At 48.3% G+C, this 14,431-nt stretch overlaps 2 protein-coding genes across 6 annotated transcripts in view; one reads left to right on the top strand and one right to left on the bottom strand.

Moving 5' to 3' along the window:
- Window positions 1–32: 32 nt before the first annotated feature.
- The window catches only part of SMCR8 (SMCR8-C9orf72 complex subunit), a 15,835-nt gene continuing 1,436 nt past the window's right edge, over window positions 33–14,431 (top strand). The window contains exons 1-2 of one of the 2 annotated variants that reach the window (XR_011364616.1): window positions 33–2,641; window positions 6,441–6,964. Coding sequence is in view for 1 of the 2 variants with exons in the window: in XM_069984218.1 (XP_069840319.1) it covers window positions 363–2,641; window positions 6,441–6,894 (2,733 nt within the window). In the remaining variant the exon portion in view is untranslated. Of the gene's footprint in view, window positions 2,642–6,440; window positions 12,068–14,431 lie in introns of those variants that run through there. The other variant, XM_069984218.1, reaches the window with a different exon arrangement.
- The window catches only part of SHMT1 (serine hydroxymethyltransferase 1), a 25,103-nt gene continuing 24,103 nt past the window's right edge, over window positions 13,432–14,431 (bottom strand). For all 4 annotated transcript variants that reach the window (XM_069984222.1, XM_069984221.1, XM_069984220.1 and 1 more), the window contains exon 12: window positions 13,432–14,362. In XM_069984222.1, coding sequence (XP_069840323.1) covers window positions 14,190–14,362 — 173 coding nt within the window. In that variant the 3' untranslated portion in view covers window positions 13,432–14,189. The remainder of the gene's footprint in view (window positions 14,363–14,431) is intronic.

Here is a 14,431-nt window from a genome sequence, read left to right as displayed (position 1 = left end):
CATGTGTAGTCATGTGACCAGTAATCTATCCGGCCCCTAACGCTGACTCCTCCCCTCCTGACCAATGACAGCCAATGCTCTTTATCACGTGATCGCGTCAGGACTACAATTCCCGGCATTCCTTTATTTATTACTCTCCGCTTTTCTCCCGTTATCGGTGATGTAGGCGGACCGGAGGCCCCTGCAGCCGCTCTCCGCTTCATCCTGAGTCTTTCCAGTGAGCCGTCCGTGTCCGCCGCAGCAGCGATGTCGGACGGGAATCCGTGACGTCAATCAGAGGTCATGTGGTTTGCAATCCAAGATGGCTTCCTCCCTGTGAGGTGTTTGTGATAAGGAGCGGAGGAGCGCGGGAGGGGGGCACGATGATCGGCTCGCCGGATCTGGTGGCGTTCACCCGGGAGGAGGAGTATGAGTCCCCGCTGCTGAGCTCGCCGGGGCTCCCGGAGGAGTACTCGGTGCCGCTCTTCCCGTACTCGGAGGCGGAGAGCAGCCCCTGGTCCCGGCTCTCGGGGGCCAAATTCAGCCGGGACTTCATCCTGATCTCTGAGTTCTCTGAGCAGGTTGGGCCTCAGCCGCTGCTCACCATCCCTGATGACCCCCGCGTCCGCGGCGCCTTCGACCTCAACTACTTCTCTCTGCGCATCATGTCGGTGGACTACCAGGCCTCCTTCGTGGGCCACCCCCCCGGCTCCTCATACCCCAAGCTCAACTTTGTGGAGGACTCCAAGGTGGTGCTGGGCGACTCCAAGGAGGGGGCCTTCGCCTACGTGCACCACCTGACGCTCTACGACCTGGAGGCGCGAGGCTTTGTGCGCCCCTTCTGCATGGCATACATCTCCACCGACGAGGACAAGATCATGGCGCAGTTCCTGGAACTCTCCAGCGACTTCTCCAAGGCCTCCGACTGCCTGAAGACCGGAAACCGCAAAGCCTTCGCCAATGAGCTGGAGAAGAAGCTGAAGGACCTGGACTACACCCGGGCCGTCCTGCTGAGCGAGATGGAGGAGCAGCAGAAGACGGACCACCAGGGCTTCTACACCACCCAGGCCATCGAGAAGGCCAATGAGCTGGCCAACGTGGAGAAGTCCATCATCGAGCACCAGGACCTACTGCGACAGATCCAGTCCTACCCCTACAGACATCTCAAAGGAGAAGACTATCAGCCATACGTGCCAGAGCCCGAACCAGACCCGGAACCAGCCGCCGCCTCCTCCGAAGTGGAAGGAACTGACGAGGCAGAAGTCTTCACCCCCAGGTCCTCCTACACCCCCAAGTTCATAAAAGCCAAGTCCTCTAAGTGCTTTGATAAGAAGCTGAAGACGCTGGAGGAGCTGGTGGACGTCTACTTCTTCACACAGACCATAGATCTTCTGACCGCCATTGAGAAGCGCTATAGGGGCGACGTCAGCTATCTGATCATGAGCCACCTAGACAAGACCCTCTTAGCACAACAAGCCATCGCCAACTTTCTCTTTGAGGATGTCTCCACCTGGGATACTAAACTGATGGAGAGGCAATACTCGGACAACCTAGGAAGCCATCGGACTGTGCCAAAGTTTACAGAAGAAGTAGTAGATCTGAACTTAAAGCCTTCGCTCAGTATGGAGTCCTACAAGTCCAGCGTAGAGTCCGTTCCGATTAAAATCGAGCAGGAATTGTTCGATGATGATCCTGACAGGGATGCAACAGGCAATGTTGAGGGTCTGGAGGCGGAAACCAAAGGGAGTGTAAGTAGCGGCGAGAGCATCGAGGTGTTAAGGACTGAGAAGTCGACGCTGATTATCCATTCGGAAAGTCAGCCATGCTTAAGGCTGCATCCGAGTCCGCAGCAGAGGAGGAAGGTGGGGAGCCGGAGGACCATCAGCGAGGACAGCATCGAGGTCCTCAGCACCTGCACCTCTGAAACTGTGATCCCCGAAGACTTTCGAGCCACTTTCCAAATAGCCATCAATGAAGAAGATGCCACCGCCGAGGGCGAGGAGAGTGCCAACCATTATGGTGCCATGAAGGAGGAGGAAAAAGCCGATGATGAGGACATGACTGTGGACCCTGCCTGTTGTATAAGGGCGGATAGTCAGAACCTTGAAGAGTTTACTGGAGATCTTGGGCCGGGTCCTTGTGGCGATGGCGTTGTGGTTAGAGTCCCACCGCAGCCTGGTAAGCACGTGAACCAGACATTTGGGCAGGTGAAGTTTTCGGTAGAGCAGGTGGATGCCCCATCGGGGGAAGTCTCCTCTTCTCCTCCAGAGTCCAACTACTTGCTGAGCACCAGGGACGCTGAAAAGATGACTCTGGATGAGGACTCGACCAGCTTCCGGAGCAGCGCCTCCACCTGCTCCGACAGGACGCCTTCCCCTCCCCCCATCGCCACCATCACCGAGCGGCAGAAGAGGAAAGCTGGTCAGAACGCCCTGATGTTCATCCGGCAATACCCATTCTCCCACCCCGCCATTTACTCTCTTCTCAGCGGGCGGACCCTTGTAGTGCTGGGAGAAGAAGAAGCCTTTGTGAAAAAACTAGTGACTGCGTTGTCCGTCTTTGTCCCCAACAACGGACATATTGCCAAACCGATCAAGCCATGGGTGACCTCCCCCCTGCACATCATGGACTTCCAGAAGTGGAAACTGATCGGACTTCAGAGGTAAAGGCCCTGGGGCCCTTATATATAGATAGGTCAAGCGCAGTCATGTGATCATCTGATGTTTTCTAGGGTCAAAGGGCACGTCCTAGGATGAAAGACGCATTAGTTTGTTCTTTTCCTGGTGCGCGACTTTGTTTCAATGGAATGAATATGTCTTTAGATCCAGAGACTGTCCCGTTAAACCAGGGGTGGGGAAACTTTGGCCCTCCAGCTGTTGCAAAACTACAATACCCATCATTCCTGGACAGCCAACGCTAATCATCCAGGCATGATAAGAATTGTAGTTTTGCAACAGCTGAAGAGCCAAGGATTCCCCATCCCTGCTTTAAACTTTTTGACCAATTTAAAGGGATGTTTCAGGACTAAAAACATGTCTGCTTTCTTCTAAAAACTATTATACCCGTCCAGAGAGTGTGCAGTATTGCAGCTTAGCGATATTCACATTTGTACAGCTAAGCTGCAATACCAAGCACCACCTGTGGACAGGGGGGGGCGCTGTTCCTTTACGAAACTGTATACCCCTTAGGCAAAGACAAGAGCAAAAACGTCCACCACGAACTTGGCTTTATAGTTTATAAGTTGCTGTAGACTCACTTTATTCATAGATGTGCGACATCTTATATATTAGTATGCTGAGCTATACGCCTGATGATCAGAGTCTCAGTAGTGCAGCCTCATATACGTCTGATGATCAGAGTCTCAGTAGTGCAGCCTCAGGCTGTAATATCAGATCTCGGCCCAGAACAGGTTTTCACACTCAGTTTACACTAAAGCAATGTTTCCCAACCTGTGGCTCTCCAGCTATTGCAGAACTACAACTCCCAGCATGCCTGGGCAGCTACTGGTCTTGGTGAACACTGGGCTACAGAATAAATCTCTGCCGCCATATTGGTGTCATCTGACTGGTAAGCCGAGCTAACACGGTCAGATCTTTACAGGGCGCTGTGTAACTTCTCCATATCACTGCACATTTCTCCTTTCATAGACCTGTGGTTCATTACTGTGGATATTTGCAGACAGTCCTGGGTTATGGCCGCCGTCTGCAAAACCGAGGAGGTGAATGGTTATCGCACAGGTGTCAGCCCTGCCACCCCCCGCTGATAAATTACTATTCCCATCATGTCTGAAAAGGCAAAGCTTAAAGGGGTACTCCGGTGAATTTTTTTTTTCTTTTAAATCTGGTGTCATGAAAGTATATAGATCTGAAATTTACTTCTATTTGAAAATCTTTAGTCTTCCAGTACTTATCAGCTGCTGTATGTCCTGCAGGAAGAGGTGTGTTCTTTCCAGTCTGACACAGTGCTCTCTGCTGCCACCTCTGTCCATGTCAGGGACTGTCCAGAGCAGGAGAGGTTTTCTGTTTTCAATACATTTTTGAGATTTTTCAAACAAAAATTTTACACATCATAACAGGGAATAATCCCCATCTCGGGGAACTGAGCAGGAGAGGGATTTGCTGCTACTCTGGACAGTTCCTGACATGGACAGGTGGCAACACTGGAAAGAATGCACCACTTCCTTCAGGACATACAGCAGCTGATAAGTACTGGAGATTTATAGGTAGAAGTAAATTACAAATCTGTGTAACTTTCTGAAACTAGTGGATTTGAAAGTAAATAAATCTTGCCAGAATACCCCTGTAATTTTGCATTAACTGTAGTGCCACAGGTTGGGGAATCGGCGACTGTCATCTGCTCCTGTAGACGCGGTGCGATCAGCAGCAGCAGCCGCCGGCGCTCCTCCCAGGTATCATAGCGCAGGTCAGACTGGTGAGCAGTATTCCTAGGAGCATGTCTGAGCTCTGTCCTAGTGATCAGCAATCCTGCCTATAACCAGTCCTATACTTGTCACTAGTCGGGGGTCATGGGGCCAATGTGACCACCTGTACTAATCCCTTGGGCAAAGCCCAAGGACATGCTGGGTGTTGTAGTTCCCCAGTATCTCACATCTCTGGTTAGTCTGTGCTTCCTAGTATTAGATTATCTGTGAGTTGTAAGGAGCAGATGGCTGTGCTGGAAGCCATGTTACATCCTGAGAGGCTGCCGCCCCCCTCCTTACAGCCTGCTCCGCTCCTTCTGCCATGTCAGTGAGGAATGTCGGGGCTGGGGGGGGGCGCGCAGACACTGTATACAGGCAGGAGCTCTGGGCGTGGAGATCAGGGGCTCAGAGGGATGAACTTGGTTTAGACAACCTCAGTTTTCAGGAGCTCAGCTTGCTGTCAGTGACTGAAGACGTTTAGTATCACCTGACACATGATGAGGGAAAGGATTTCGGCTCTGAATGACGGTATAGGGAGATACAGTGTACATAAGTATGTGCCCCCCTGAGTGACGGTATTAGTACAGGCTACATAAGTATGTGCCCGCCTGAGTGACGGTATTAGTACAGAATACATAAGTATGTGCCCCCTGAATGACGGTATAAGGAGATACAGTGTACATAAGTATGTGCCCCCCTGAGTGACGGTATTAGTACAGGCTACATAAGTATGTGCCCCCCTGAGTGACGGTATTAGTACAGGCTACATAAGTATGTGCCCCCCTGAGTGACGGTATTAGTACAGGCTACATAAGTATGTGCCCCCCCTGAGTGACGGTATTAGTACAGGATACATAAGTATGTACCCCCTGAGTTACGGTATTAATACAGGCTACATAAGTATGTGCCCCCCTGAGTGACAGTATTAGTACAGGCTACATAAGTATGTGCCCCCCTGAGTTACGGTATTAATACAGGCTACATAAGTATGTGCCCCCCTGAGTGACAGTATTCGTACATAAGTATTTGCCCCCCTGAGTGACGGTATTCGTACATAAGTATGTGCCCCCCTGAGTGACGGTATTAGTACAGGCTACATAAGTATGTGCCCCCCTGAATGACGGTATAAGGAGATAGTGTACATAAGTATGTGCCCCCCTGAGTGACGGTATTCGTACAGGCTACATAAGTATGTGCCCGTCTGAGTGACGGTATTAGTACAGGCTACATAAGTATGTGCCCCCCTGAGTGACGGTATTAATACAGGCTACATAAGTATGTGCCCCCCTGAGAGACGGTATTCGTACAGGCTACATAAGTATGTGCCCCCCTGAGAGACGGTATTCGTACAGGCTACATAAGTATGTGCCCCCCTGAATGACGGTATAAGGAGATAGTGTACATAAGTATGTGCCCGCCTGAGTGACGGTATTCGTACAGGCTACATAAGTATGTGCCCCCCCTGAGTGACGGTATTCGTACAGGCTACATAAGTATGTGCCCCCCTGAGAGACGGTATTCGTACAGGCTACATAAGTATGTGCCCCCCTGAATGACGGTATAAGGAGATAGTGTACATAAGTATGTGCCCGCCTGAGTGACGGTATTCGTACAGGCTACATAAGTATGTGCCCCCCCTGAGTGACGGTATTAGTACAGGCTACATAAGTATGTGCCCCCCCTGAGTGACGGTATTCGTACATAAGTATTTGCCCCCCTGAGTGACGGTATTAGTACATAAGTATGGGCCCCCCTGAGTGACGGTATTAGTACAGGCTACATAAGTATGTGCCCCCCTGAATGACGGTATTCGTACAGGCTACATAAGTATGTGCCCCCCTGAATGACGGTATAAGGAGATAGTGTACATAAGTATGTGCCCGCCTGAGTGACGGTATTAATACAGGCTACATAAGTATGGGCCCCCCTGAGTGACGGTATTCGTACATAAGTATTTGCCCCCCTGAGTGACGGTATTAGTACATAAGTATGTGCCCCCTCTTAGCCTGCACTGTATCATGACACTTCTCTTTTGTTTTAGGGGGGTCTCTCCATCTGGATCCAACACCCTCCACTCCCTGAGCCGGTACAGCCGCTACGCCAGCGTCCTGGATGCGGATAACAAGACGCTGCGGTGCCCGGTGTACAGGGGCTCCCTCCTGCCGCGGCTGGCGGACCACCGCACCCAGATCAGGAAGGGCAGTACCTACTACATGCACGTCCAGAGCGTGCTGACCCAGCTGAGCGCCAAGGCTTTCCTCTTCACCTTCTGCCACCACGTCCACCTGCCCATCCGGGAGAAGGAGGGGGAGGAGTCTATAGCACACCGCCGCACCGCCTTCCTCCAGCAGCTCCTCGGCCTCTCCCAGGAGGACAGTAAGATCATAGAATACCTCTCGGAGCTCCTCAAAATGCATTACCTAAGGGAATCGGGGACGCAGCTTCTTCCTGTGCTCAGATTTGACTATATCCCCAGCGTTTTATACAAGATTTGACGTCCAGCTAGAACCATCTACCCCCCCCCCCCCCATAGACACCTGTGGATGTATAAGACTTCACAGCATGGTAGGTCTGCACTGTGGCCCACAGAAGAATCCAGAGGGTTCATCCTGTTTTTGCCTTTTTATTTTTTTTGGTTTGTCACAGGTTTTGTCTGCACTACTGAGGGCCTAGACCCTGCGGCTGTCCAGCTGTTGCAAAACTACAACTCCCAGCATGCTAAGGGTTGTTGTTTGGCCACAGGTTGGAGAGATGTGCTGCCTCGCTGCTTCTTTTAAAGGGACACTAACCCTGATATCTAGTTTCTCAACTTGTTTTGCAAATCTACAGTAATCTATTGTTCTCTGTTATCAGCTGAGGAGCGGAAGACTGCCTTATCCTCAGCTGATCGGGTCTTTAGAGCAGACTTTAAAGTGACCTGATCATTTGCCACCTGAAGACCCTTAGGCTTCGTTCACACGTAGAAAAAATGGCGGAACATGTTCATTCTTCAGCGGGGAGAGAGGAGCCGTGCAAATCTCCCATAGGGAAGCTGGCGGCATTCTTCACCGCGGACTTCTGCCACTTTTACTACGTGTAAACATAGCCCTAGGCTAAGGCTATGTTCACACTATGTAAAAACCGCCGTTGTTTTTAAATAGTGTGAACATCAGCAGCGAGCGGGTAAGAGCAGAGGAAGCTGCGGGGGGTTGGGGGGGGGGGAGGGGCTGCCCAGGTGATCGTTAGATCATCCGGCCCGCCCATAGAAGATAGTGGCGGTCTGCTGCTAACTTGATTGTTGATGTTTCAACATGTTGAAAAACAACGATCAGCCGACATCGTTCATGTTGGCTGATCATTGTCTTCTATTACACTAAGCTATTATCGTCCGAATACGGCCGATAATCGCTTCATGTAAAAAGGCCTTGAGATTTCTCCTATTTTCAAATCTATTCCTGGCTTTGGCTTCAATAATATATCAGATAAATCTGTGTGTGTAAAAGGAGCCTAAGAGTCTGTGATATTAAAGTGGTTATCGCCTATGAAAAGTAACAACTAGCTTATCGATGGGGGTGCGACTGCAGGGTCCACCCCTGATCACATGACTTCCTGTAAATGGCGGAGCACAACTCCATTCATTGTACTGGACTCCTTCCTATAGATGGGATATGGAGAGATGAGGAGCAGGCAGGCGTCTGCTCCATTTACACAAAGGACAATTGTCCAGTCTTGTGAGAATCCCAGAGGTTGCCCCCTCCCCCACCCATCAGCTAGGTAGCCATGAATCCTGCAATAACCCCTTTTATGATGTCAGTCACAACTAATGATGGGGACGGCGGCTGCACTGGAATCCAGCAGGTCTAGATTCCTGCTGACTGTCGCATTGTTGGTCATGTGACCCCATCTATTAGTTGCGATTGGCCTGGGACCTTAAGATTCCAATGTCACGCCGCTTAGAGTTGCAGCTTAAGGCGATGTTCACACAGGGGAAAAGCCACATGAACTCTGACACAGATGATATGTCAAAATCTGCAGACCATTAGACCATTGCTTTTTAAAGCAGTACTCCAGCGAAAACTGTTTTCAAAAAGTTATATTGATTTGTGAATTACTACTTTTTAAAAATGTCCAGTCTTCCAGTATTTATCAGCTGCTGTATGTCCTGCAGGAAGTGCTGTATTCTTTCCAGTCTGACACAGTGCTCTCTGCTGCCAACTCTGTCCATGTCAGGAACTGTCCAGAGCAGCAGCAAATTTCCATAAATTTCCATAAAAACCTCCATAAAAACCGTAAACAGGTACTAGTGACGGAATCTGCCTGAATTTACCTGCGCGGATTCCGTAGTGTGAACCCGGCCCAAGAGAGGATTTGCTACTGCTCTGGACAGTTCCTGACATGGACAGAGGTGGCAGCAGAGAGCACTGTGTCAGACTGGAGAGAATACACCACTTCCTGTAGGACATACAGCAGCTGATAAGTACTGGAAGGCTTGAGCTTATTAAAAAGAAGTAAATTACAAATCTAACTTTCTGACACCAGTTAATTTGAAAGAAAAAGATTTTCACCAGAGTATCCCCTTTAATGTTAGTTTGACAGTATTAGTCAGCAGGGGGCAGCACTGAGCTCAGGTGTGTAAGAATGGTGTGATCTCCTATCTGACCAGTCCTCTCTGCTTTCATATATATTAAGGAATAGCGGGCGATCTGTTCACTATCCTCACCTCCTGGTTACATAGAGCGTCTGTAGGACCTGCCCTGTTCTGTATTGCGCAGACAACAATGAATGAGCACTGTGTAATACTTCACGTCTCCTGCGGTGGCGCTGCAGAGAGATTTAACACTAACTCCAAGGCCATTTACAGCTACAGCTGTTACAAAACTGCATGGTGTGCTGTCTAGATTTGCAGCAGCTGGAAAGTGACTGGTTGAAAACCATCAACATAGAACAGTGTACCCTGACCTATGGTTGTCGGAGCATGATGGGAGTTGTAGTTTTGCAATATTGTTGTTTATCAGTGGATTCTATTGAGTGTACCCAGCTGGTCTAAAACTATGACCCCCACCATGCTGACAGTCAATGCAGATGGGGGGTATACTGTTCTGTGTCGGTGGTACTATAACTCCCATCATGCCCTGCTGTAAAGAATGGCTGTGATGTCATCTCTATAGGGTTAGTGACCCTTTAACCCTCTCTCAGCCGGACACTTGCATGCTCAGTATTATTTAGTGTTAGTTCTTGTAATTTATTATAATTTTTTTCCTTCTGCTCCCGCCGTCTGGGTCACACGGCTTCTCGCCCCCCTTCCATGTAATCATTTGCACTAATGGAAAAGACTTGTGTGGATCATGTGTGTTTGTCTTGTGACACGGAAACCAATCGAGATTGTGGCGTGACATCACCAGACCCATTTTTTCCCCGCTTAGGATCACAACTTCTCACCTGGCGGCTTAATGGACCCCGGGGTCCAGATGTGATGGGAAAATGGGGGGAGGGTACTGTATATTACGCCATACTGATCGGCCTGTCCTGCCAGAAAGTGACCCCATCACCTTTGCAGTATTGTTACCTGTACATTATAAGAGTGTGCCTAATGCAGAGTTCACTGTAGGGTGGATTTCTAAGGTTTGTTCCAATTCTTCACCATTGTAAAAATCTCTGCTTGCTGTCACTTTCTCTATGAGTCTGGAAACACTCAGAGGAGAGACCTATAATACCTTATAACAGGGATGGGGGGATCATTGGCCCTCCAGCTGTTGCAAAACTACAATTACCATCATGCCTAGACAGCCTTCGCTGTCCCGGCATGATGAGAGTTGTAATTTTGCGACAGCTGAAAGCCTGAGGGTTTCCTATCCCTGCTTTATAACAATGGTGCTGGCCGTGTAAGGTAGTAACAGGTGATGATAGATTCAAAGGTTTCCGTTCACTGAGAGCAAGCAGAAATCTGAGGAAGTGGAACATATTAGACAGTAATTCAGCTTTGTAAGTGTAAAACTGGAAAAAACTCTTAACGTTAAGCTATTGCAAGACTACAAGTCCCAGCATGCATGCAGGGAAGGTGAAGTTGTGCAACAGCTGGAGACTATTGGTTTAGACCAGGGTTGTCAACTTGTGATCCTACAGTTATTGCAATTCTACAATTCCCATCATGCCTGAACAGTTGAAGCATTGGTGGTCCAGGCATGATGAGAATTGTAGTTTTGCAACAGCTGGAGAGTCATGGAGGTGGAGCATGTCTGAAGTGCTCCGCCCCCTTAGGCCCTGCATTAAGCAAACCACAGTTTTACCTGGAGTTTTCCCTTTAATCTCTGGTAAAATATTGATGTTTGTTGTTCCATCTGGGGTCTAAAGTGTTAACTTGTGCTGGCCCTTTAAGGCTGACTTGAATTTGCACAGTAGCCACAGGTTTCCTGCCAGAATTGCCGTAATCGGACCTCATCTCCACCGAGCACATGTTCGCTCTACTTTAAAGAAAAAATTTCTGTTAAATCTTCTCATCCCAGCAATTGCCAGAGATTTGTAACTTAATTATATTTTAAATTTCAAGTCTTCCATTACTTATTAGCTGCTGTATATCTTGCAGAAAAGACACCACTTCCTGCAAGACATATAGAAGCTGATAAGTACAGGAAGACTAAAGTTTTTTTTTGTTTTTTTCTAGAAGTAAATTACTAATTTCTACTACTAGTTGAAAAGGGAAAAAAATGGTGAACTACCCCTTTAAAGGGAGGTCTGTAAACAAGTGCTCTCTAATTGGTGGTTCTTATGAACAGCAACTCTTACCATGTTTGGGCTTGCTGGGAGTTGTAGTTTCACAACAGCTATAGGGGAACAGGCCACTGCTATGGTTTTCTTGGTTGCTGTGGAACTATAAGTGTCAGCAGATCATTAAACACTTGAGCCCTCCCTGATCTTTACTGGACAAGCAGGACTCTTTCTGCTTTTTAGGAGTCAGGGTGACAGCAAGTCATGTGACCGCCTTCACATCTGCTCGGATGGGAGGAGCCTATGCAACCACCTCATTTTGCATGAGACTTTTATGGTGCAATAGCACCCCCTGGTGGTAGTTTATTGGGTCACATGATAAGGTTTTGCTTTATAACTGGACTTAGCATGTCTGGTGTTCTGCTTCAGTCTCATCTCTGTAAATTGACACAATGTGAAATAGATTTCTATATCCAACTTCTTTATATAACTGTGAACATTACCGCACCTTGCTACGTAACCGGTCATCCCTGGAGCTTGTATAGAGAAGCGATGAGACCATATCCAGCCATTACAGCTATCCTCGCCAATACCTGTCCTTCAGCCAAAGCACACTGGGGGGCTAGGGCCTCAGGCCGGGACCTTACTGCAAGGTAACCTAACTCCTCCAGTGCCTTCTACTCGGAAATAACACAACTCAGGGTTCAACCACGACCGCAGCTTCAGGCTCTTCAGCAATACAAGACCTTTCTAGGACATCTGCAATGACTTCCGATTCAGTCTCCATAATGACTCTTATAAACCTTTGTTACACCAACTTCAGGATGATGGGAGTCGTAGTGGTAGAGCAGCTGGTGTACCAAAGATTTGTGGACCTGGTCCTGGTGCATGTAAGGACCCCTCTGTGCTCACACAACGCTGCATGAACCCAAATTTGTGTTGTCACGCCGGAAATCCACCCCAATAAATGATGGATTTATCTCATGTCACGTCTCCATGGCCGCTTATTACTTTCCACTATATCCGATCATGGGAAATATGGAGGACAAGTGGTAAGGCTGACACCCAGCTTCTTGTGATGCATGCCCTGCCCATTATGATTAGAGGAAGGTTGTGACTTTACTGGGACCCATGCTGGCTGTAACACAGATTTTCTAAGAACTGATAGCCAAGACTTAAAGGGGAACTCTAGTGATCTTTCTTTCCTTCAAATCAACTGGCGTCAGAAAGTGATATAGTTTTATAATTTGCTTTTATTTAAAAATCTCCTGTCTTCCAGTACTTATCAGCTGCTGTATGTCCTGCAGGAAGTGGTATATTCTTTCCAGTCTGACACAGTGCTCTCTGCTGCCACCTCTGTCCATGTCAGGAACTGTCCAGAGCAGGAGAGGAGGCAGCAGAGAGCATTGTGTAAGGGCATTGCTTCTCAATTCCAGTCCTCAGGCCTCACCAACAGGACATTTTTTGAGGATATCCCATACTAAGAACACCTGTGCTAATACCTGATGCACTGAGTATAATTATATCACCTGTAAAATAATAAGGAAATCCTCAAAACATGACCTGTTGGTGAGGCCTGAGGACTGGCATTGAGAAGCACTGGTGTAAGGGTATATGCACGCCAAAAACTCTGTGCAGAATCCGGCACCTCACAACCCATCCCCCCACTTCCCTCTTCACCAGCGCCATAGAATCCATCATATGACATGACAATTCTTTAGATGGACAGCGGAAACCAGTCGAGCATATAACAGATCCTATGGATTGAGTTTTCGGCTACAATTATTCAGTGTGCATATACCCTCAGACTGAAAAGAATACACCGCTTCCTGCAGGACATACAGCAGCTGATAAGTACTGGAGATTATAAACAAAAGTAAATAAATGTATATAACTCTCCGTCATCAGCTGATTTGAAAGAAAAACATTTGTCGGAGTACCCCTTTAAAGTTACACAGCATAGGTCATCCTGCTGCATCACAACTAATGAAAGTCAATGGGGTTTGCATTGCAACTCTAACTGCAGCGCAACATGGCAATCTATGGCCAACTATCCTAATGACTATGGCAGAGCTTTGGCAGAATGCTACTGGGGGTCTAATAGGAGGATGCAAAACCTGCTGCTGCAAAACTTACCATCCCCATCATGGCTGAACACACTGGTTATCCAGGCATGATGGAAATTCTAGCTCTGCAGAAGCTGTAGGGCTGCCGGTTGTGCAACTATGGTGGAAGGTGTGTCAGGCTCCCCTTCCACATATTACCAGCTATGGGCCAAAACTCCCATCAGCCTTTAGCTGTCAGGGCACGTGAAGGATGACGCCCCCAGGATATATAGAAAAACAGCATGACAACTCACTAGTGTTTAATAGTAAGACTACTACTGTATTGATCCAGTTATTTCAGTGTAAAACACTAGCATCACAACATTGGAAATACATATTCTACTGTAGAAGGCGGCAGGGGGAGCCAAACTTATAGCCCCCCAGCTGCTGCAAAACTACCATTCCCATCATGCTTTGGAATTGTAGTTTTGCAGCAGCTGGAGGGCCACGAGTTTGACACCTATGATCTAACCCAGGGACGGGGGAACCTTTGGCCTTCCAGCTGTTGCAAAACTACAATTCCCATCATGCCTGGACAGCCAAAGGCTGTCCAGGCATGATGGGAATTGTAGTTTTACAACAGCTGGAGGGCCAAAGGTTCTTAATCCCTGATCTAACCAGAGAAAAGAACCATCACATTAGACAGATACAATAGGCACATGTGGTGCACACTTTGGTACCGTAATTAGAAGGCCGAGGTGTCAGGCAGCAAGAGCAAAACTTATTTGCAAAGTCTTTTTGTATTTTAGAGACGTTGGAATTGTAGAAAGGTTTATGAGAGATCGCGGTCCTGAGTGTCATATCTGATTGTTTATAGAGAATGACGTGCGATTGTGCCCGGGCCAGAATTATATCACAATAATAGCCGTGTTTCATCAGCCATATCCAGTGTAAGTGTCCGTATCCTAAATAGAGCAGCGCTGAATGTGGCATCGGCCAGACAGAAGGTAAGTCCGGCCCGTCTGCCTACAGTATAGGGAAAGGCGAGAACCGCCTGACATTCACAAGTCCGGCAGACCTGGAATAGGGAAAGTGCTGGAGAACTGCTCCACCTCCTCCTTCAGGGAAGAGATCTTCTCCCGGTGTTTGCCGTCTGATGCCAGCTTGTCCTTAAACTCCTTGAGTGTCGCCTTGGGGTTCATCTCATTCTGAATCTCCAAAGTCAGCAAAATGCCTGAAAAACAAAGAGCTCCAGCTATAAATCTGCACAAAAACTGCAACAGCTCAGCGCTAATGGCAAGAT

This window comes from Dendropsophus ebraccatus, chromosome 9, assembly GCF_027789765.1.
Source record: "Dendropsophus ebraccatus isolate aDenEbr1 chromosome 9, aDenEbr1.pat, whole genome shotgun sequence".
Classification (NCBI taxonomy): domain Eukaryota; kingdom Metazoa; phylum Chordata; class Amphibia; order Anura; family Hylidae; genus Dendropsophus; species Dendropsophus ebraccatus.
This window is presented reverse-complemented; position numbering and strand designations above follow the sequence as displayed.